The sequence below is a fragment of the Astatotilapia calliptera genome, chromosome 7 (assembly GCF_900246225.1).
Source record: "Astatotilapia calliptera chromosome 7, fAstCal1.2, whole genome shotgun sequence".
NCBI lineage: Eukaryota > Metazoa > Chordata > Actinopteri > Cichliformes > Cichlidae > Astatotilapia > Astatotilapia calliptera.
Window position 1 is genome coordinate 50,861,243 of NC_039308.1, and position 21,952 is coordinate 50,883,194.

General features: G+C 39.5%; 3 protein-coding genes across 4 annotated transcripts; 2 read left to right on the forward strand and 1 right to left on the reverse strand.

The window, feature by feature from the left end:
- Positions 1-71: 71 nt before the first annotated feature.
- Positions 72-3,743, reverse strand: LOC113026530 (troponin I, slow skeletal muscle-like). Its single transcript, XM_026175433.1, has 8 exons — positions 3,589-3,743; positions 1,515-1,543; positions 1,324-1,327; positions 1,161-1,208; positions 874-1,005; positions 704-793; positions 350-520; positions 72-233 (listed from the first exon to the last, which is right to left on the reverse strand). The coding sequence occupies exons 2-8, from the start codon at positions 1,523-1,525 to the stop codon at positions 147-149; spliced, it is 543 nt and encodes a 180-aa protein (XP_026031218.1). The 5' UTR covers positions 1,526-1,543; positions 3,589-3,743; the 3' UTR covers positions 72-146.
- Positions 3,744-5,484: 1,741 nt separating this feature from the next.
- LOC113026531 (interleukin-17 receptor A) lies at positions 5,485-10,577 on the forward strand. The gene is made up of 11 exons (XM_026175434.1): positions 5,485-5,583; positions 5,707-5,728; positions 6,173-6,307; positions 6,460-6,584; positions 6,680-6,800; positions 8,654-8,701; positions 8,804-8,961; positions 9,044-9,118; positions 9,217-9,286; positions 9,418-9,513; positions 9,598-10,577. Exons 1-11 carry the CDS (start codon positions 5,485-5,487, stop codon positions 10,524-10,526), a joined length of 1,878 nt encoding a protein of 625 aa, XP_026031219.1. The 3' UTR covers positions 10,527-10,577.
- Positions 10,578-11,335: 758 nt separating this feature from the next.
- Positions 11,336-21,911, forward strand: LOC113026526 (pseudouridine-metabolizing bifunctional protein C1861.05). Of its 2 annotated transcripts, none has more exons than XM_026175423.1 (19): positions 11,336-11,373; positions 13,536-13,630; positions 13,723-13,837; positions 13,930-14,104; positions 14,189-14,300; positions 14,659-14,765; positions 14,921-15,047; positions 15,241-15,361; positions 15,522-15,607; positions 15,789-15,928; positions 16,021-16,080; positions 16,171-16,234; positions 16,325-16,419; positions 16,520-16,648; positions 20,477-20,591; positions 20,678-20,815; positions 20,954-21,120; positions 21,205-21,287; positions 21,490-21,911. In XM_026175423.1, the coding sequence occupies exons 2-19, from the start codon at positions 13,552-13,554 to the stop codon at positions 21,683-21,685; spliced, it is 2,109 nt and encodes a 702-aa protein (XP_026031208.1). In that variant the 5' UTR covers positions 11,336-11,373; positions 13,536-13,551; the 3' UTR covers positions 21,686-21,911. The 2 variants fall into 2 exon arrangements, with proteins under 2 accessions (XP_026031208.1, XP_026031207.1); XM_026175422.1 differs by lacking the exon at positions 11,336-11,373 and adding an exon at positions 11,655-11,816.
- The last annotated feature ends 41 nt before the right edge of the window (positions 21,912-21,952 follow it).

Sequence of the window (21,952 nt, forward strand, 5' to 3'; positions counted from 1 at the left end):
TTACAAGTGTACATTAAGTCATGTTGACAAGTTTTGATTCACTCAGATAAAAACTCACTCACTTCAGCTTATGTATTGCAAACTAAAGCTTTATTTTAGCAAGATGTGTTGCTAATATAGCTTTATTTTTAACATGAGCAAAATTTTTATTGTCCAGCATTAAACATCTTCTTTCTGCCTTCCATGCCGGACATGGCTTCCACATTCTTCCTCCAGTCCGTCACTTCTTCCCTCTGTTTAAATATTAATTATGATTATTAAAATAAAAATACACAGATTTTAAGTTACTCATTAATTTAGTTTAATTTCGTTTTTTGTGTAATTTTTGTTGCCATTTTGAAGTTTTTACCTTTTCATCTTCTTTCTTTACTGTCTTGAGGTTGGCCTTGAAATCAGCCTTTGTTAGTCTGGAGGTCTCGGTGCATGCACCCAGCATATCGTCTGTTGTTTTCTTGACCCTTTTCAAATTGGGCTTCTTTATACCCTTCAGCTCAATGATCTTCTGACTGAGTGATATAATCTGTGCAGCAAACATCAAACATGTGTATAACGTTTACACTCTGACAATGAAAGTACCTGCTGTTATTAACCGCTGTAGGTTTTAACCAACCCGTTCACCACTAGGGGCAGCATATTACCACCATTTTTTACACGCAGGACTATACAAAAAGTACTTTTACACTGTGATTCAGAATGTTTGTACCTCTTTCTCGTTTTTGCCTGCTTTGACCTCCATATCATAACGTGTTTCATCCACTACGTCAATTTTACGATGTAATTCTTTGCAAAGTTCCTGTACAGAAGAAAAAGAAAGATGTTTAAATGACATAAATTAATTAATTACCGATCATTTAAAATTTGTTTGGTCAGTACCTGGAGCTCCTGGACTGACATTCCTGACAGCTGCAGTGGAGGGTATGACTCATTCACAACTCTTTCTTTCTCCCTTTCCTTCTCTTCACCTTCTACCACCAGCATAGCAGCAGCCTTTTTCAGCAGTTTGGACTAAAATATAGTAAGGATTGAATCACTCTTTATAACATTAAAAACAATGGCTCTTTTGAATAATAATGATGATAACTATAAAAAATTAAAATGATAATAAAAAACCAAACACAACAAATGCAAAACACAAGTTCCTTTGAATCTATAAGACCTACTTTCAAAAGGAGTCGGCGTGTAACAGCAAACTTTCGCTTTCTCTTGGACTAAAACCAAAGGAGGTAAATTAGTGTAGATGATAAATATCATATGAAGTGCATAAAACTTCGAATTTGGATTAGGGATCAATTAATCGTTGTGAACATTGGCATTTTTACTCACCGGTCTTCATTATCAACATGGTGGTATGAGTACACACACACACACACACACACACACACACACACACACACACACACACACACACACACAGATCACTTGTTTTATTTTTTTTTAACCTGAGAAAGGTTTTTTAAAATAGGTGGATGATGTAACATATTAAACAAATTATACCGTACTAGGAGAATACTCACCCCTCAGACATTGCTGCAGCTTATTGTGCCTTTGGAAGAGAAGTACATTTTTTAACATCTAGTATCACAAATATAGATTCACAGATTTTCAGGTTAGTTTAAATTAATGTTCAAGCAAACATTTCAAAGGTTAAAGGTTTTGAACGTGATACTGTGAAGCTTCTCTTTCTCATATCTTGGTGTAAAGTTAATATTTTGGGGGGCTTTGGATGCAAACTACATTTATAATCCAGGTGATGTTGTCACCTAATTTGTGGACTCTTATTTTGAAGGCTGAATCCCATGGTCTTGTTTTTTTAACCGCATATTAAGAGCAAAGGGTGGAACTAAGCAAGAAATAAATTAGTGCATATGCATACAAAAGCAACTTGCAACTATGACCATAATTGACAAAATGAACAGAATCTTGTATTTTTAAAATATTTTTATTTAAAAATGTAAAACTAGTGATTGAGACCAAAAACCTATGAGGGATTTACTGAGGTCATGGGTCACATAAGCTCAATGGTTATTTTCCCATAGACTTCAAAACAGCTGGAATTCTTTTTAAAACCTCTTTTTAGAGTTGCCCCCTGCTAGTCATTAAAAATAATGCATGATTAAGGCTTTTGGGACCTGTAGGCCATCCTTTAGTTACAGTATTGGGTTTGGATTTGTGATCAAAGAAAAAACATACTGGAATATATTATCTTGTACTTTGGGAAGCTGTAACTAACAACTATTTTCTTATTTTGTTCTCTTTTATCCTTTTTTTTTAACTTTTGTTTACACAAAGCAATCAACTATGTGAAAAGACGTACAAACTAATAGATAATAACAATTTAAAAAAGCACACATTATTATTATTCCTAGTATTCTCTGTTGATAATAAGATTAGGGATTTCGAGATCTGCTAAACAGATTTATTTAGTCTAATAGCTCTCAGGGGCTTTCAGATAGTTTTCAGCTTTCTTCCCAGGAGTTGCCTGTTGCACAGCTATATTTGGCCACATTGCACTGTGTCCCATCAGCTGCTGTGGCCTTGATAATGCGAGAGACAGCCAAGCTACAAAAAGTTTGGCAGCACAGAAAGTGGAACAACACCATACCAGCAGATACCAGTAGATCTCATCCAGATTCATATTGTGGCACATTTTCTATCTTAGAAGATTGTTTATATTGTTTCTCTGTTACCAACACTTAAATTTAGCTGGCTAATGTCTTTGAATAATCTCTCCATGATATATATGCTTTCATATTACGTAGCCTTCTCCTTATCTATATGTTTTTATTTACTCTGTATCTTTACCTTTAAAAACGTACTACTGATTACTACATTGTATTAAAGCGAATTTAATCGTGATAAACAGTTGTAGTTCTAAAAATAAAAAGCTCTCCTCACTTGACGACATTATCCAGTTTAAAATAAGCCATTCTAAGAGAGGGTGAAGGTCAAAGTCAACAAGCAAAGTCACAGCTGGTTTAAGGAAGCCTTCAGCCTTAGCTAGAAGGTTACCAGTTCATATGAGCAAACTATCGTCACTTATTACATCAGCTTTTAACTGCAGTGAAGGATCAAACGTGTTGTTACCAGAGCCAAAACACAGATGGGCAGTTTCAGCCTCAGATTACATTTCCTCACTCAAAGGGTCAAGACATCATTAAGAAGCCTGAGATGTTGTGGGAATAAAAGCTAGGCTGCCAAGTTCAAAAAGTTTTAAGACCTTGACAAAAGTAGCCACATAGCTGTGATCCTGTCACATAAATACCGGCTGCAGTATCACTGTCAGGGGCAGATATGCAGTATTCCTCTACCCCTGAGTTAAAACAAGACTCAGCTCGCCTGAGACAGCCAAAGGGCTTTAAATGCAGGTACTTTAACAACTCAGAAAATAAAACAGAATGGACCTTTAATGCCATTGTTAAAAAGAAACAATAGAAAAAAATTATTTTTAACTATAGTATAATAACTATGGTCCACTGAATCACCTTTAATGAGCCATCACTTAATCTTACATTGCTAGGTCAAAAGTCTCATTTAATATCCATGTTAAAAATCTCTGACTTTAATTTTCTTTTATTGTGTGAAACTTACCTTGGCGTTGACGGGAAATCAGACAAGGTAGTGGTGTGCTGAGAAAAGGAAAAGCACTTTATGGTTATTGCTCAAAGATTTACGTGCCCAAAGTATTGTGTGGATGGCTTGTTAAAATAGACACCCCCCCTTCTCTGTCCACCTGACAATTGCTGCACCATGCAGCACAATCCATTTTTGATTTGCCCTCAACCCATGACCCATTTATTTTCATGTGATTGCATTGCACAAGGCACACCTCACGCTCCCCTCACCTTGCTGACAGCTGAGCTATCATCTGTAGATGCCAGGCACTAAAAGCATGGTTGCTTTTTTAAATATGCGCCACGGTGAGCCCTCATTGTTTGCTGGCAGAGGCCTACATTAAAGACCAGTTATTTCAGTGGTGCATGCTAATGTGAGTTTGTAAAAGTTGAAGTCTTGAAGTTTATTTCAACCTAACCTTTGAATCTGTACGTAGAGGCATTAAAAACAGGGTTTTAAGTGTATTTTCAGTTTGCATTTTAAGTGTGTTAAAACGTGGTTTTAACACACTTAAAACCATGTTTTAGGTGATTTTAAGTGTATTTATAGTCTATGTAAGTAAAGAATAGACTGCAGAGTAGTTTAAAGCAAGTGTTTGGATCATTTAAGTCTAAAGCATGGCTTTTATAAAGTGTCTCATGGTTACAGTATTATGAAGTACTTATTAAAGTGTATTTATCAATAAAAATCATTCACTAAAAACATTTACATATTTTGATCTACTTTGCAAGCATGATCAAGCAAAGCATATGCAGCTTTTCTAAAGTTTATATATCAGGGGAATGATACATTTTAAGGGTGAGGAAGTATAGAGATGAACACACACACACACACACACACATTTTGATCACAGCTACACTAAGGTATTTGATAAGGAGGAACACAGCACTTCATATCGCAGCCTGGGGCTGCTCAATAAAAGAGTATTTTTATATTTGGACTAAGATGCCACCCTGGCTTATGAATCATTGCCATGACTGCACTCACACACAGAGGTCAGATCTACAGTCTATTCTGGGCAGATTTCAGTGGAACAGGACTGTCTGTCTCTCTGTCTGCTTTAGTGTTATGTAAACTGATACAGTTGAGCTCAATATCCAGTAGGAGGCACAGTAACTCAGACAATGCAACAGGAATTATCACATAGCCACGTACTATGTTATAGCTGGTAACCATGTAGTGCATTGCTCTAAGTTTGTTCCCCACAATGCTGGACTGTCTCCTGGCTTTATGTGTTGAGCCTCTGAACTCACACTTTCTGTTACATGTGGGTCACAGTGGAAGTGGAAACTTGATTTAAGAGACGTTCTCACTAGCCAGGAGAGGTTTATTGTTCAAGTCTTCATTCCAGGTCAAGGCTCAAAAGTGTCCAAGAAAGAAAAGCAGTTTTAAAAAATTTAAAGAAAATAAAAAAAGATTTAAATTAAAAGTTTTTGTTCCTTTTGGTTGTTTGTATTAGCCTTGCAACTGGAATTTAAATGTCTTGAAACAGGGGTCATTTCCTAATTGTAAATTTGGCCACTGCTGCCTCCTAGTGACTGTTTGATGTTTTAATATCTTTGTTGTTGTTGTTATTAATCCCTAGCATTCAAAAACACTGCACTATCTAATTTACAAGCAGCTTGTGACATAAAAAAAAAAAAAGGTGTCGTGCATTAGAATGGAAACTACGAGATACCGCTTCCTGTTTAGATGGCGATGTTTGATAAAACTGAAGAAAATCCTTGCTGAACTCACACCACAGATAGCGTTCGCTGTGTTTGTGCATGTTTTCAAGTGGGGATCTTTATTGTATTCATTTATCTTTCTCATTTGCTCTATTGCTTTTAAAGCTTTTCCAAATTGAGCTACAGGATCAGGATCTACACCAGCATGAGCCACTTTCTTTTTTTCTGTTTCTGTTTGAGTACTGGACTCACAAACTCGTCTGGTCTTAGGATGCTGGACAACCGTCTGGACTGCAAAAAGCCAGTGAGAATTTTATGCTACATTAACAATTTAAGCAGTCTGATTAAAGTTAGAGGTTGGGGATTTATAATCTTCATGAACTTATCCTGTTTGTTTTTGCATTTTTTTTTTGTCTTATCTTTGCAGGGCCTTAACAATTGCACAATTAGTAAGTATATTATCTATCAGACCAGTTGAATAACGTTGACATACTGCTGTATAAATGAGGAAGAGTTCAACCATAGATATTTGAATAATAAAATTGAATAAAGTGCTGAAAGCATCATATTACTGGTATGCCAAGCAGTAAAATACATGCTACTTAAATAAATGGTGGAAAGATGGCTTTCTTTGCTGTACATTTACATATTACCTTTTATCTTGTTAATTATTGTCAAGGCTTAATAGAATCTTATCTAAAAATCATCCATAAAATGTTGCACAGTAGAACGTAACCTAGTTTTTGAAAGGAAGAAAACTATGAGGAAGTAAAATGTATGTATTTTAAAATTATGCTTAAGGTAAAGGAGAGTAAATATGCTATATATTCCACCACTGCACACATCAGTGAAATATATTTTAGCATCATAATATAGAAATCCCTCGATGTCAGATAACTGCTCAGATGAAGAGAAAGTACCTAATACAGAAGCTCCTACCGGCCCAGATTCGCTGGATTTGAAACTCTGGAAGGGCAAACATGAGCTTGTTCCTGTTTTGAATGTGACGTGGAAAATACACATTGACTGTAAGTAAAGCTAATATTAATATATTTACTGTAGTTCACATTTTTTGAATATGTCAAGAGAAAAATGAAAACCTATTAGTGCTTCATTTAAAGGCGAATAGAAAATGAAATATTAAAAATGGCAACAAATATACCACTTTTTCTGTTCACAGCATCCATATGGGCGCTTAAGGGATCTCAAATTAATATTGTGGATCAAACTACAAATCAAAGTCTTTGTGTGCAATTAAGTTACACATTTAAACACAGTACAAAATTGCACAACGAAAACCATAAGGTAGAAGAAATAATTGATTCCGTAACCTTTACTTAACTATTACACATTCAATGAGAAGTTTAAATATGCGTGATTTTTTCTTTTTTCTTTATTAGTGGACCTTTTCTTTGGATGAAGTTGAGGTAGACTTCGGCCACACATACATGGTGACTGTTTTTAATTTGCCAAAACCTGAGAATGGAGATAACGGGAAAGGGAAGTCAATTGCCATTCCAAGTAAGTTACCACCAGATCTAGATGAACCGGAGAAGAAGACCTTTTTCAGACTCACATGTCACATAATACTTGTCCACGCCAGTCAATTTTTTAAGATGTTTGGTAATTGTAATCATTTAAAGGATGAGAGCTGCTTACTGTTGCTGTGTGGTTTGTGGACAGGAGTTGCAGCTGCAGATCATTGAGCTTTGGTTGAGCTTTGGTTGAGGTTTGCACTTTGACTGGGCCATTGCAACCCGTTGATTACTTCCTTTTTCACCCACTATGTTATAGATTCGCTGCATTGTCCTATTGGATGATTAACTTTGAGCCAAGCTCTGGCAGATGGCCTCATGTTTAACTCTAGAGTACTTTGACATACAGAGGAGTTCACGCTTGATTCAATGACTGCAAGGTGCCCACGTCCTGTGCCTGCAAAACAAGCACCATTTTTTTTTTTTACAGTCAGTGTGAAGTGTTTGTCCTTATATGTTGTGCAAACATGATGCTCTGCATTATGGACAAAACATCTGTCTGAAGGTCAGAAGTGGTGTTTTTTTTCAAATGCCACTATACAAGCCTAAGCTGTGTTGCTGTGTTCTTCTTAGAAAGAAGAGGCTTTCCAAACTGGGCGCACTAGTTCAGTCCTGTTTTTTCTAAATGTGCCATTATCTACTTTAACATTTAACAGACTAACTGAGGCCTGTAGAGTGTGAGATAAAGCTCTTGGGTTTTCTCTAAGCATTGAGCATTTGACCTTTTGCTGAATTTCCTAGGGCATCGACTGCTGGGAAGATTATGGAACATCTAAATGTTGCAAACAAGCAAGATGCCAAAACGTATACTTTTATAGACGTTGTCACGCTTGCTGATGGTCAGTTAATCAAATGCATTTGATCAGCATTACCCGGCTGCTGCCTACCATCTTAAATCATAAGGATGCAATAAGGGAGTACTCAGTTTTCTCACAGAACTGTAGCTCATTTTAATCCAGGTGTAAGCACAATATGAGCTAATGTGGAAGTTACAGCCACAAAATGTTGCAATCAATACCATTAAACAGCAAGAAGAACAAGAATCAATGAAGCAGTAATTATAATAACAGTAATTAAAATAATAATCAATAATAAGAAATTAACAGGCTCACTGCTGATTCTGTCACGGGCTGCGACGGCAGACCGTGGAGTTGTAGAGAAAGTAGGGCCCAAACGCGAGACTCAAGTGAAGGACAGTGGATTTATTTATGGCGAGTGGACAGAAACGACAACTATATACAATTCAAGCACTGTGACTCCTGTGGCGATTCCTCCAAGAATCCCACACAGTGCACGTGTCCATAGCAGTGAAAAGGTGACAACTCCAAAAACCCGATTCCACTCTGTGATTTCCCCTCGTGACGACGTTCCTGACTCCCGACTCCTGGTGACACAAAAACACACACAGCTCAGCAGGCAGCCTTTAGTAGCGAAGCCGATCACAACACACTAATCTACGGAGGTACTTAACAGGTTCGACTTAGTATAATCCCGCGCCGACTGGGGCTCCGCCACCTTCTTAAATAAGGCGCCCCTCATGAAGCCATCAGCTGCAGCTGGTGAGGGCTAATGGGCGGCAGGTGCGGCAGTCCCCAGTGCGGGAACACTTCCGGGTCGCAGTCCCCTCAGCGACCCCAAAACATCCGGGAGCACCCAGGGAGAAAGGACAAAAAGGGAGAGAAAACCACCATAACATATGGAAAAACATATACAAGAAATACATGAGACCCAGACCATGACAGATTCTTCTGAGTCTGAATCACTTTTGCAGCTGTAATTTTCATGTTTGACTTTAATATGTCCTGGTTCCCTTCTTACATCATCTACTACGATTCCCAGGATGTGATGACAAAACAATCCAACAGGTCCGAATGTGTCTGGAAAACGGTAAATTTCACATTTTTTGCTTCTCTTGAATTTTAAATATTTCAGTATTCCTTTAGACCCAGAACACTGAAACATGTTCTTATTCTTCGTCTTTCATTTCAGGCAGCCTGTGGGATCATAGCATGCGGACTGAAGTGTTGACTAATGGTAACATCAAAATGTTGTCCATTGTTGTAACATTTAAGGCTTCACAGTATTCAGAGAAATACAGAGTTTCCATCCTGAACAGTGGCATCCTTTGCTCAAAGAATGTCTCAAAGGTAGTTCTACTTAAACTCGCCACCTTTTTATATCAGTCATGACGAGTAATCGACTTTCTTTTAATTCCCTGTAAATAACAAGGAAAACGCAACGATTGTGAACGTGACATTTGAGTTTGAGCGGTGGCAACTCAGGCAGTGTGAAGTATCAGTAATGGTGAGTTAACTTAGTGTACCAATCTTAACAGTTAGTGAAATAATTTTCCATATAGAGATAATATGTCAAGAGCTCATTCTGCTCTGCTTGTGTTGAAGGTCCAACCATTTTTTAGGCAATGCCAAAATAATTGTTGGAGCCCCAAGAAAACAATTGATTACTGCCAGTGTAAGTGCAATTTTTACCAATCATATTGTAGGTATCAGAAGTCTTACATTAACCTATAGTCATGTTGTAATTCATTTTACGTATGTTTAGTTATATAAAAAGTATGTAAGTATGAGTTTCTTTCTTTTTAGATTATCCAACTAGGACTTATCTTATAAAGGCCGCCGTTGGACTGCTGTTAATTAGTATTTGTCTGGCTTGTTTGCTCTGGAGAGCATCTCATAAAGGTTTGTCTTCTTATAAACATGCACTGTATTAAACAGAAGCTTGAATAGATAAATAGTTAATTAGCGATTTTCTTTATTTCTCAGATCCTTTGGACACATCTTCACCCACTGCCAGAGACCAACCACAAGTTTTGCAAGTCAAAGAGAGAAAGAGCGTCCTCATCATCCACTCCCTCGATCACCCTTTATACAAAAATATTGTTCTCAAGCTTTGTGCCTTCCTGATGAACAAATGTGGTACGGAGGTGGTCCTGGATTTGCTGGATTCCAGTAGACTGGGAGTGCTTGGAAAGATCCAGTGGTTGGACTGGCACAAAGAGCAAATTGAGAAATCCTCTGCTAAGATACTAATCCTGTGCTCACGAGGCGTACAAGCCAAGTGGAGAGCCATGTGTGGTGACAAACAGGTTTTCATGAGAGAAGACGCTTGTTCATCTGTAGGTGACATGCTCACACCGTCCCTCAGCCTCTTGGTTCCTCATTTTATCCGATCTGCATCGTTCAAAAAGTACATTGTGGCTTACTTTGATGGCGTTTCTTCAGAAGAAGACGTTCCTTCGCCTTTCAACATTACAGTACGATACAAGCTGATGAAGCAGTTCGAGGAGGTCTTTTTCAGAATCCTGGACTTAGAAAAACATGAACCAGGCATTGTGAAGCAAGTTGAAGGGCTTTCAGAAGACACTTACCATCTGTGTCCTTCAGGTAGAGCCTTGCATGATGCTATAGAGGCTTTCCGTGCATACCAGATGAAGCATCCACGCTGGTTTGAAGAGGAGCTACTGGAAAGCTCAGAATTGGAGTTTGAGGAGACTTCATATGAAATCTATAAAAACCCTCCCATATACCCCAGCTTTAAAACAGATTATGTTCTTCACCCAGTCCAAGTTATCAGTCATCACGTGCAGACAAAGGACGACTTCACCGCAGATGAAACAAAACTTTATCTGTCAGAAAATCTTCAAATGTTCTCTTCAGTGCACTTCCACCCACTAATTGTTCAGAACTCGTGACCGTCCTTCTATCCATTTTTTTAACCTCGTATCCAACTTAGGGTGGCAGAGGGGCTGGAGCCTATCCCAGCTAACACTGACTGCAAGGCAGGTACATGTGAAATGTAACTAGTTCTCAGAACTTAAAAAAATTATGGAATCATTGTCGTAGAAAAACTAAGTTAAGTTTAGATGACTAAAGTTGGGCAACTTATTCATTGTGAATACTACTACGTTCCAGTCCATCATGGTGACAACACGGAGAAACTGACAACCACAAACTCTTATATTTACATCTATGACCAAGTTAGTATCACCAGTTAATCCAGCAAGAGTGTATTTAGGCTATAGTACAAAAGAAAAGCACCCAGAGGACACCCACACAGGCACAGGCAGAGCATGCAAGCTTCACACGAAAGGGCCTTCCTACTGAATCTTCATGCTGCGACCTTTGAGTGCTAACCACTGTACCACAATGTAGTTCATTTAACAAGTTAAATAGAATAGCATCAAGACCTTCTCATACTTGTGATAACCATGTCTTTATATGTACACGGGAGAACAGAAACTAAGTAATACATGTATCATTCCACTACAAACCATAAAAACTGTATTTTTACTAGGACATTTTTGTACATTTATTTAAAAATATTCTTATTTACTGTGTGTTGTACTATATTGTGCATGATCTGCTTGCTCTTTGTTCTGTGTGGTTTTGCATTGATTTGATTTGCCAGGAGACAGTAACAGAGAAGGTTAAACTATTGAAATGTGCTGTTGATGCTTGTGGGCTGTGTAAACAGTGTTAACAGGGTCAAAGTTCAACCTTGTGGGCAAAGTTTGTAGCATTTTTGTTGCAGTGGAGAAGGTAAGACCCAAACTTTGTTCTATATATTAGACCTTTTTCTCATTTTGAATGTTTTTGATCAAGACAGGTCTATAAATGTATTCAGTTTTAAGTATTGTGTGTTTTTTTTCTAACTCTCTCAGCAGTATTTCTTTACTTTCTTTTGGATTAAAGGGAGTCTTTCACATTACTATGCTGGAAGTAATAAATGGCCTTTTTCCTTATTTATTTATGTAGAAAAATACTCACAGTGTGCTAGTGTCAGTGCCCCCCCCCCCCCCCCCCCCCCCAAAAAAAAAAAAAAAAAAAAATTGGGTCAGGGTGCTGGGAACTTATCCCAACTTTCTGGTACACAGAGTGTCTCACAATGACTGTGCAGGCATTGTGCCCTGCTTTGGCAGAAAACACACTGTAGGGTAGAATAAATTTGGGAGGCTAAACAGTTTTTCCTTCAAAAACACAAGGTAAAGTTTATTGCTTTTAATTTATAGACAAAAATAGAGTTTGATTTTTTCTGTAGTCCCTTTTTAATGTCACTGTTTGCATTTTGTGTTGAAGAACCATGAAATCTAAATGCTGTGTGTGTAACGCTTGATTCAGCAGCAAGAATGTGTTTTTCTCAACTTTGAAGCAGCTTTCTCTTGTAATCTCTTTCTTGTTTCGATAAGTTGACATTAAATATTTTCAGTATTGTGCAACAGTCTTGCTGACTTTTTTCTGTCAAGAGGATCCCACACTGTTTCAATAATGTTGAGGTCTGAGCTCAGGGGAGTCCAGTCCATGACATATAGTTTTCAGCTGTGTTTTTCTATCCAAGTATGCTTTTACTGCATTGTCAATGTGTTTAATGCTGAGAAATGAAGCCAGTGCCAAACAGACGCTTTCCACTTTCAACTTTGCCAAGATTCCCAACTGGCTTAAATGCAGCTACAAACCATGACAGAGTTTCTATTGTATTCTATAGATGGCTGTAGAAACTCACTGTTGTACCTGTCTCTTAACATACTAATGATGTTTAGAACTAGAAACTGTAGCCATCACTCTATAAGGTTTTTGCCACTTATTTGCAGTCCAAGTTTTTTGTAATTTGGCATACTTCAGCCTTCCTCACTGTTTCCCTGCCTTTAAAACATCAAATGAAGGGCCAGAAGCATCTCTTACTTTATGATGGAGTTTGTCACATGGACGGGTTGACAATCATCGGGGAAGAGAACATACAGGAGAGGGTTCGTCACACATTCTTGGGAACCAGTACATTTGCATAATGACCAGAATCAGAACCACGTATTAACAATGGGAATCAATTTTGGGGGATTTCCTTGCCTGGATGATTGCACACGCATCAAGACCAGTGTTCAGAGTGATGATTGCGGTTGTGTGCTTTACTAACCTGACACTAGAAATAAAAAATCCAGCTACAGATGTCCAAGTTCAGGCCCAAGCTACACAGTTAGACTGGTTGGTAAAATGGTGTTAAAGACTTAACTGAAGTCCAGAAAGAGCAATATGAGATGGATTTCTCCAAGTGCAGGGCGATGTAAAGGGTGATACTGATGGGCTCCTCTACTGACCTGTTTGCATGATATGCAAACTGATGCTGATTTAGTGTGGCAGGGATGGCATGTCAAAGCATTGTGCTATGAAAACTGCTTCATGGCAACATTTTTGGGCAAATATACAACTTTATACCTGTCAAACTGTTTTCTTTGACATTTATTGTATATGTCCAGCACTCATTACATCAGCTTAAACTTGTTCTCAATGCAGACAAAACAAAGCTCATGTTGTTTTCTAAATCAAGGAGACGAGCCAAAACAATCCTATCAGTAACCGGTTCATCACTAACTGTGATAGTAAAGCACATTGATAGTAACAATGTGCCCAAAGATATAATTTACAATTATTTCTTTGCTAACACTGGTTCAACCCTTGAATTAGGTCCTTTTTTAAATGTTTTTTTAAATGTTTGACCTTCACAAACTAAAGAGAATCTGGCTTCATACATGTAAAATATTTTTTTAAAAATGATAGGTGGCTAACGACTTTTGTGCAGCTCTGTAGTACAAATGTTATTTTAACTATCTAACTAAAAAGCACCTGCCATCTTGATTCACGTAAGTTGATCAGAAGAACAAGATCACCTGATACAACTTTATTGACATTAAAATCATTCATGCTCTCAGGGTTGACCCACACAAAATGAGGATACTGAGGCAAGTCTCTGCTCTTGTACTAAGAAGAGAAATAACAACATGCCAGAAGACAATGCTCAAAAAGGGTAAATGCACTGTATCACTGATATTAAAAGCTATAATATTAACACAGTTTATAACCAGTTTATGGAAATAATGATGATTACTTCTTCTTTAGATTGCCTCCTCAGAATTCACCCATCTGTGTCACAGGCAATGGCAGAAAACAAACCCGTGGTTGCCCTTGAAAGCACAATTATCACACACGGCATGCCTTACCCACATAACCTGAGGTGCCAAAAATGACCTTCAATTACCAACAAACTTGGGTACCAGAAGGTAATATTTGTTTTAAGATTAAATGATGAGTTGGAGTGTTATACAGGACAGCCAAGGAGGTAGAGGCTATTGTACGAGCTGAAGGAGCCACTCCCGCCACGGTTGGCGTCATCAGTGGGGAAGTCCATGTTGGACTGTCGTCCGAGGAGCTTGACCACCTCGCCCAGAGCAAGATCTCCCAGAAAGTGTCACGGCGTGATCTGTCCTACGTCATTAGCAAAGTGAGTCTTTGACACTTTGATCACACTCTAAATGAAATACTGGCAGAGTGTCATCCACTTATTAGATGTATGTTCTTTTCTCAGGGACTCTCTGGAGGAACAACGGTGTCAGCCACTATGATAGCAGCACACAGAGCTGGGATTCCTGTTTTTGTCACTGGGGGTATTGGAGGAGTTCACAGAGATGGAGAGAACAGTGAGCTGAGTCCCACATTTTTTGAAAATACCTTTTACACATTTTCATATCATTTCACAAAGAGCTGTGCTTGGAGTAAACAAAATATGTTGTCAGGTGGGCAAATTTTACATTTCTGTTAATTTTGCCACAAAGGAAGGAACAAAGATGGTGCTGTGCACACGGTTGGTAAAGAAAAGACACATCTGGTTACAGTTGTTTAAGGTCTTAATGTGGAAGGATGTCCCAACAGTAAGGTCGCTTACTGTCCTGAGATTTTATGTAAACGTGAAGGAGTTTGATAACTTCAAAAGTCTCTTTAACTGTATTTAGGTAAAAGCTTAAAATAGTTTCTCTGATTAGATTAATAATCTCCCAGGTCTGGATATCAGTGCGGATCTCACAGAACTTGGTAGGACTCCCATCGCTGTCATCTCTGCTGGGGTCAAGTCCATTCTTGACATCGGTCGCACACTGGAGTTCCTTGTAAGAAATTTTTACACCCCCCCATTCTAGTGTGACAGGCTTAATAAAGTGGTGCATATTTCAGTATGAAGAGCAAATATGTATTAGTAATCAGTGTATTATAATCCTTAACCTGTATGAATTCATCTAAAATGTATATACAATCGATTGTCTAGGAGACACAGGGTGTCTGTGTAGCCACTTATGGACAGTCAAAGAACTTTCCAGCTTTCTTCTCTCCACAAAGTGGATTCAGGTCTGCATGCCACGTCTCCAACCCTGAGGAGGCTGCAAAACTTATTGGTATATCACAATTTTATGCCATAATAAACACTGATAGAGCACTCACAGGTTAAAATTCAGTACTAGTTACTATCTCATTTTACCTCACATTTTAGCAAATAGAATGTTAGACACTCACTGTACAGCAAGTTTGGGTTACTATTTTTTGTATGATATTTATTTTATTGTTTTGCGGTTTTGTTTGGTCACTCAGCAAGCTCTTTGTCCCTGGGACTCCAAAGTGGCGTCCTGTTAGCTGTGCCCATCCCAGAGGAGCACGCAGCATCTGGACAGCAGATTGAAGATGCTATAAAAGTTGCAGTGGCAGAGGCAAGGTACGGAAAATCTGTTTTCGATTTTCTCTCAGGAGCCAACTTTGGATTTGAAATGTGGCCACTTTACGATACCTGATGCCCCATGTATCCTAAAGTCACTGATTAATATCACTGATATCAGTATTAGCATCATTTTCTGTTCTCGCTTTGAAATCTCAAGGGCTGAAGGTGTGATGGGAAAAGATGTGACGCCATTCATTCTTCAAAAAGTCAGTGCCCTGACTCAAGGGAAGTCCCTTCAGGCCAGTATCCTTTCAAAAGTCTGGCTCATCAAAAAATTATGCAGTAAACATGATTGTATCAAACACTTTGGTGAAAAAAGAGAGAGAGTACGAAGATGATTGACTGGCATGACAATGTTACTGTTGGAGACTTTTGGCCTACAGTGTATGAGAACTAATGTGTCCTTAACGTGTTCTGTTTCAAGACATTGCTCTCATTCATAACAACGCAAAAGTTGGCAGTCAAATAGCCTGTGCTCTGTCAAAGCAGATGAATGACAGAGGATTAAAACGTCAAACTTCTCCAAAAGCGTCAAAATTTCCATCCAATTCAGATTCCAGTATTGTGAGTATAAACACATATTTTTTTCAAATTCTAAATTAGTGAAAATCAAACAGTCATACATAACAGTGCATGCAATGACTATTCTGTTGCAGGTTGTGATAGGAGGAATAAATGTTGATTTTATCGCCAAGGGAAAAACAAAAGCACTTAATGTAAGCTTCATTTACGACATGGAATCAGCCACAATAGTGCAGAGGAGGTGAACCAGACTGAGTTCTGAGAACTCCCGTTATCTCTTTCAGTTTGGACAAACTAACCCAGGAAGTGTCTGTCAATCATTTGGTGGTGTAGGAAGAAACATCGCTGGTTGGTTGTTTTTTTTATCTGATTATATTTTACATCATGAACATAGTTTCGTGAGTTTCGTGAGTAATTTCTCTGAATGTTTCCTTAAAGACTCTCTAAGCAGATTAGGCCAAGAAACCCTGTTCATTTCAGCTACTGGAGCTGATTTAAACAGTGATGCAGTGTTAAACTACTGCAAACATATGGTATGTGAACAATGGTGTTTAGTCAATACCATGCACGGCTAAAATCTTATTTAAAGATGAAAATAATATATTTGTTTTTTCCTTTTCAACTTTTTGTAAGAACACAAGTGGTGTGGCCAGGCTCAAAGAGCACAGCACTGCAACCTACTGTGCTGTCATCACTGAGAGTGGAGAGCTGAGTCTCGGTTTGGGAGACATGGATATTCATCAGCAAATCACAGAGCACTATGTAAGTGACATCAGACACTGTTCATGCTAAGAGACATAAAGCACAAAGGGATGAAAACTGCACATATAGAATCCTCAGTCAAATGTGATAGATCTACTTTAAACAGATGAAGATTTTGCCCCTGAAAGACACTTTAAAAAGCTTTTTTCCACACACGTTATACTTCTTTTTTGAACGCACGAATTAGCACAACACTATGCATTTTATCTACCTCACATCCATTGACTATTTAGAGCCTCCAATTAACTTAACTGTGAGCGGTAGCCAGAGTAACCAGAGTGAGCCCACACAGGGTCAAGGGGAACATGGAAATCCCCCAAAGAAGGGTTGAGCAAGTCAGGAGATTCAAACCCAAACTCTTCTTGCTGTGTGGTGTCAGATTAGGACACTCTTGCAAAAGACATTTTTAATCTCAAGAGTCAAAAGGTTAATAATCCAAATACATTTTCTTATAGGAAACTTTGAGTGCCATTGCGCTGTCTTTGTTTCTATTACAATATTGTGAAGCATATTCAAACACAAATTTTGACACCAGTTTTATGTACAGTGGTCCGTCGCTATAACACGGTTCACCCTTTGCGGCCTCGCTGTTTTACATGCTTTATATATAGATATAGATATATGTAGACCATTGTCAGTCTCCTTGGTGCCGTGTCTCCTGTACAGTACAGAATGCGGTGAGCTTGTCAAATTTACATAAATCTTCAATCGCTAGCAGTGTGACTCTGAAGTGCTGTACTGTATGTTTGTAAGATTTCTCCCCAACAAACACAACAATGTCGACGAAACGTTTGCATTGCCAAAGGCACCTGTGGTAGCACCCAAAAGGCAGAGGAAGATGGTACCGCACAAAAAGTTGGACTTCTGGACATGCTAAAGTAAGGTAGAAGTATAAGGTGCAGTTCCCCCCTCCAGGGGCGAGGGCACCTAGACCCGGTTTGTAGAGTACGCTTGGGGAGTGTGATCGTGTGTACAACGTCTCTTTATGTCTGTCTCCACGTTGGTTGAGTGTGGAGTAAGTGCATATGAGAGCATGAGGGTGGGAATGGATGTTTGTATCTGTGTGTGCCTGTATGTCTGTGTCTATATGTCAGGTTGGGTGTCAGGCGCCACCTCTCTGGGGACATCTCAGGCCCTCCAAGGTTTGGAGGCCTATCTCCCCCTACCACCACTTCCCCTGCCAGTGGCGGACTCCCTCAGGTATCGGTGCGTTGGTGGTTCTTTGTGTCCGGGGATGGGCGTCCAGGTACACACCGGCTCACTCCTTGGCGGCCGCTTATCGGGGCCTGGAGCCTGGGGCTCGCTCGGGCCACTTCGGAGGTGGGGTGCCCCCGGCCTCTCGGCCTGGGGCTCGGTCACTCAGGCGCAGCTGGCTGCCGGCGGAGCTCACGGGCGCGTCACTGCAACTCCCCCTGGCTTCTGCTCCGCGGCTGCTGAGTGAGCCCTCATCTGGGACTCTCCTCAGCTCTTTCTGGGACAGTGGCGCAGCTGCCCCTCTGTTGGTCTTCCTTGGTCTCTTGTGTTCTGGGGGCCTCTGGATGTCTGGAGTTTTGATCTCCTCCATACCTGCTTCACGCCCTGGAGGACGGGGCTGTGGCCCCCCCACACCCTCTAGCAGATTATTACATGAAGGAACCTTTTAAAAAAACAAACGCGTCCATGCTCACAGGTGTACACACGGGTGATCACACCCACAAACTACACCCTTTTTGGCTCCTACCTCACTGTATGCTGTCAATCTTACTTGCTGCACAATAATGTTTAATATTTAGTATTTACTGTCATATTCCCATTTATCATTGTGATGTTGTTTATTCTATTACTCTCGTTTTCTTCTGCTTGTTTTCTTTTTTCTTTCTCAACAGGTGATCCAGGTGATCGATATATGCATTTTTTCTTCCTCTGCTTATTCTGTTGGTTTTTGTTTTTTGCCCTTCTCCCCCGTCCCTCTTCTCAGCTGTTTCTCTTTCCCTCTTTCTTTCTCCCCTTCTTTCCCCCAGTCAAGTCTGTCCCGTATTCAGTAAGTGAAAATAAAATAAACAATAAAAGGTGAATCAAATGGACCATTACGGCAAGGCTGGGATGGTCAGTTTGGTAAAGTAAAAAAAAAAAAAAAAAAAAAAAAAAAAAGAAAGAAGTATAAGGCACACCGGATTATAAGGCGCATTAGGCAAAACAAATTTCACCTATTGCCGGTTATTTTTAGAACGTAACTCCCGCGATAAACGAGAGACCACAGTACACAAATTTTTTTTAAAAATTACATATGATAAAGGATCTAAAGGTGAGGACATTTATTAAGACGAAAACAGAACTGCACTGTGTTTGTGTCTTATTATGGAAGAACTCCACATTCATTTCTTATGTACTTGCTAACATTTGTGGTGGCAGTACTCATAGCTTTCTGGCTTTGTATGTTTTCAGACAAGCTAGCTTCTGACATGATTAAAACATAAATTTTAAGATGACCTACCCAACTAAGAACGTTTTACAGACATGGTACACAAAAACACTTGCAACAGAGGCAAAGTTACCCAAGTATACGGGAACTGTATATACAGGAACTGTATACTTGGCTGAGCACATTACTGCCCTGTAAAACAGGAGAAATAGTGCAGAGGAAACACGCTGCAGTTGGCCTGGTCAGTCTTGCCAGAACTATGTGCACAACTCAGTGCACAACAACTTGCCTACTGGTGTTGGCCAGAGGGGCCGATGGCGCGATATGGCAGCCTCGCTTCTGTCAGTCTGCCCCAGGGCAGCTGTGGCTACAACCGTAGCTTGCCTCCACCAGTGTGTGAATGTGAGAGTGAATGAATAGTGGCATTGTAAAGCGCTTTGGGTGCCTTGAAAAGCGCTATATAAATCCAATCCATTATTATTATTATTATTATTCAGTCCTAAGGTACTCTACTGCCATCTACTGTCCAAAGTGATATGCATGCATTTGCAATACAAAACTTGGAGGACTTCTTGAACCTTATCATACCAGTAAACAAAGTGAAGCATCCATGATTGCCTACATATTTAACAAGACTTGATTCACAATTTTGACCACATATTTGTGTGGGTCACAAAGGCTATAGTAACACAAATAATCTGTGGTTACAGCCAATGTATGCAGAAGAGCATCTCTGAATAGTATGGAGCAGCAGATGACCACACCAGGCTCCAGTCCTATCAGCTAAGAACAGGAAACTGAAGCTAACGTTTGCACAGGCTCACTTAAATTGGACAGCAGGAGATTGGAAAAACATTGCTTGGTCTGATAAGTCTTGATTTCTGGTGGTGATTTGGGGCCAGCATTTGAAATAAGCAACATCAAACCACTGAATGATCATGCCTTGTATCAATGGCTCAGGCTGCTAAGATATTTTCTCAGCTTCTTCCAGCAGGTCGCCACGCCGTGTCAGAAAGCTCAAATGATCTCAAACTGGTTTCTTGAACATGACAGTGAATTCACTCTACTCAAATGACCTCCACAGTCACCAGTTCTCAGTCCAATAGAGCACCTTTGTGATGTGGAGAAGCAAAAGCTCCTCATCAGCTGTTGAATTTACGAATTAAGGCAGTTCTGAAGGCAGATGGGCCCAACCCCGTAGCAAGATGTACCTAATAAAATGCTTGGTTGGTGTATTTGGGTTTTGGACAGTTTTGGACAGTTATATTTTCTCAATTTGCTGACTGATTTATTAAATTTATGAAATGATTGATTTACATTTTGCCATTGTTTTCCCTGAGCCCCTGTGAAGAACCTCTGGTTTTACAAAATGCTAAATACGCTGTACTTACCATTTCAATATTCTGTCACTGAATAATTTTTTGTAGGTGTCACAATTCAAGACGCAACTTTCATCAGCCACACTCGTGTGTCTGGATGGTAACATTCCCACCTCAACCATCAACTATGTTTGTTGTTTTGCTGAAAAGCGCAACATAAATGGTAACCAATGGAAAGACATGATTCTAAAAAATCTCAAAAATGTGCTTTTATTGATTGTAACACTAAGATTTCCATATGTATCGCAGTTTGGTATGAACCGACCGACTCAGAAAAGGCTTGTAAGCCTTTCCTTTCAAATGCCTGGAAGTCTTTGTCCTATTCATCTCCAAACCTGGCAGAGCTGTGCACCATGAATAAAACACTGGGTGTCAAAACACCTGAAGGTAAACTATGTTACTCCTCTTTTATCAGCGAAAGCCATCAAAAAACAAATTCACACCCTCTGCTATTGATGTTAGAGCTCTTGTCAAAAATGCAAATACTCTGACAGAAGCTGAGGATGTGGTTTTGTATTGCGGCAGTGATGCCGAGCACACTCGACGAGACGCTCAGTGTTGCTGTGGCTCTCTCGCGCCCTCTTCTGGAACATCTTCACTGCCTGGTGGTGACTCTAGGGGCTAATGGCGTGTTGCTGTGTGGAGAGTATGATGAAGGCACAGTCAACTTGCAGCCAAGAAAACAGAAGAGGGTAAGGATGGTCTTCATGCCAGCCTGTAACGATTTGCTCTGACAGTAGTGGTAAAAATGGCTTTTTTCCTGCTTCTGTTTGCAGAAGAGGCAGCTTTGTGGTCTCCACTACCCAGCACTTGCTGTGACCCCAGAGGAGATAATGAATGTGTCGGGAGCTGGAGATAGGTGCTAAAAATTTGCTTGACCTACTTCATCCATCTTGTTCTTATTTGACTTTCATTTCCTTTGTTTCTTCTGCTGCAGTTTTATCCACTTTTCAATTTCTATGACCTCTTTCTCTCCCCATCTCACTGGCATTCTTTCACTGAGTCCCAAAATGATGGTGAAACACTCAAACAAAAGACTCTCATCTCCCCTTTGTTTCCAGTCTTGCAGGTGCCTTAATGGCAGGGATTGTCCTGGGGAAAGACACAGACAGCTGTGTTCGGATGGGACTCTTGGCTGCAAGGACATCTCTGGCATCCCCGCACCCCATCGCTCCAATGCTCACTTTAGATGCTGTAAACCCCAACAAAGTCCACACTCAGACCTGGCCCAAACCAAGCCTTGTGTGGATTGATTAAAAAATAATAAAAAATTGTGTTAGCTTTGTAATATTCTTATGGAAACTGTGTGTATTGTGACCGAGGAAACTATAAAGAACAAAAGAAAAAATATTGAATTCTAATTTTCCTTGATTATTAATGTTCTGTAATAATTGTATCTTGCAAAATATGTCAAGCAGCTTTGTTAATTTTATACAGCCATATGATAACCAAGTTCAATAAACAGATTATAAAAAATTATGAATTCAAGGGCATTCTGGTGCTTTGATTTCTAAAGAATGAGAC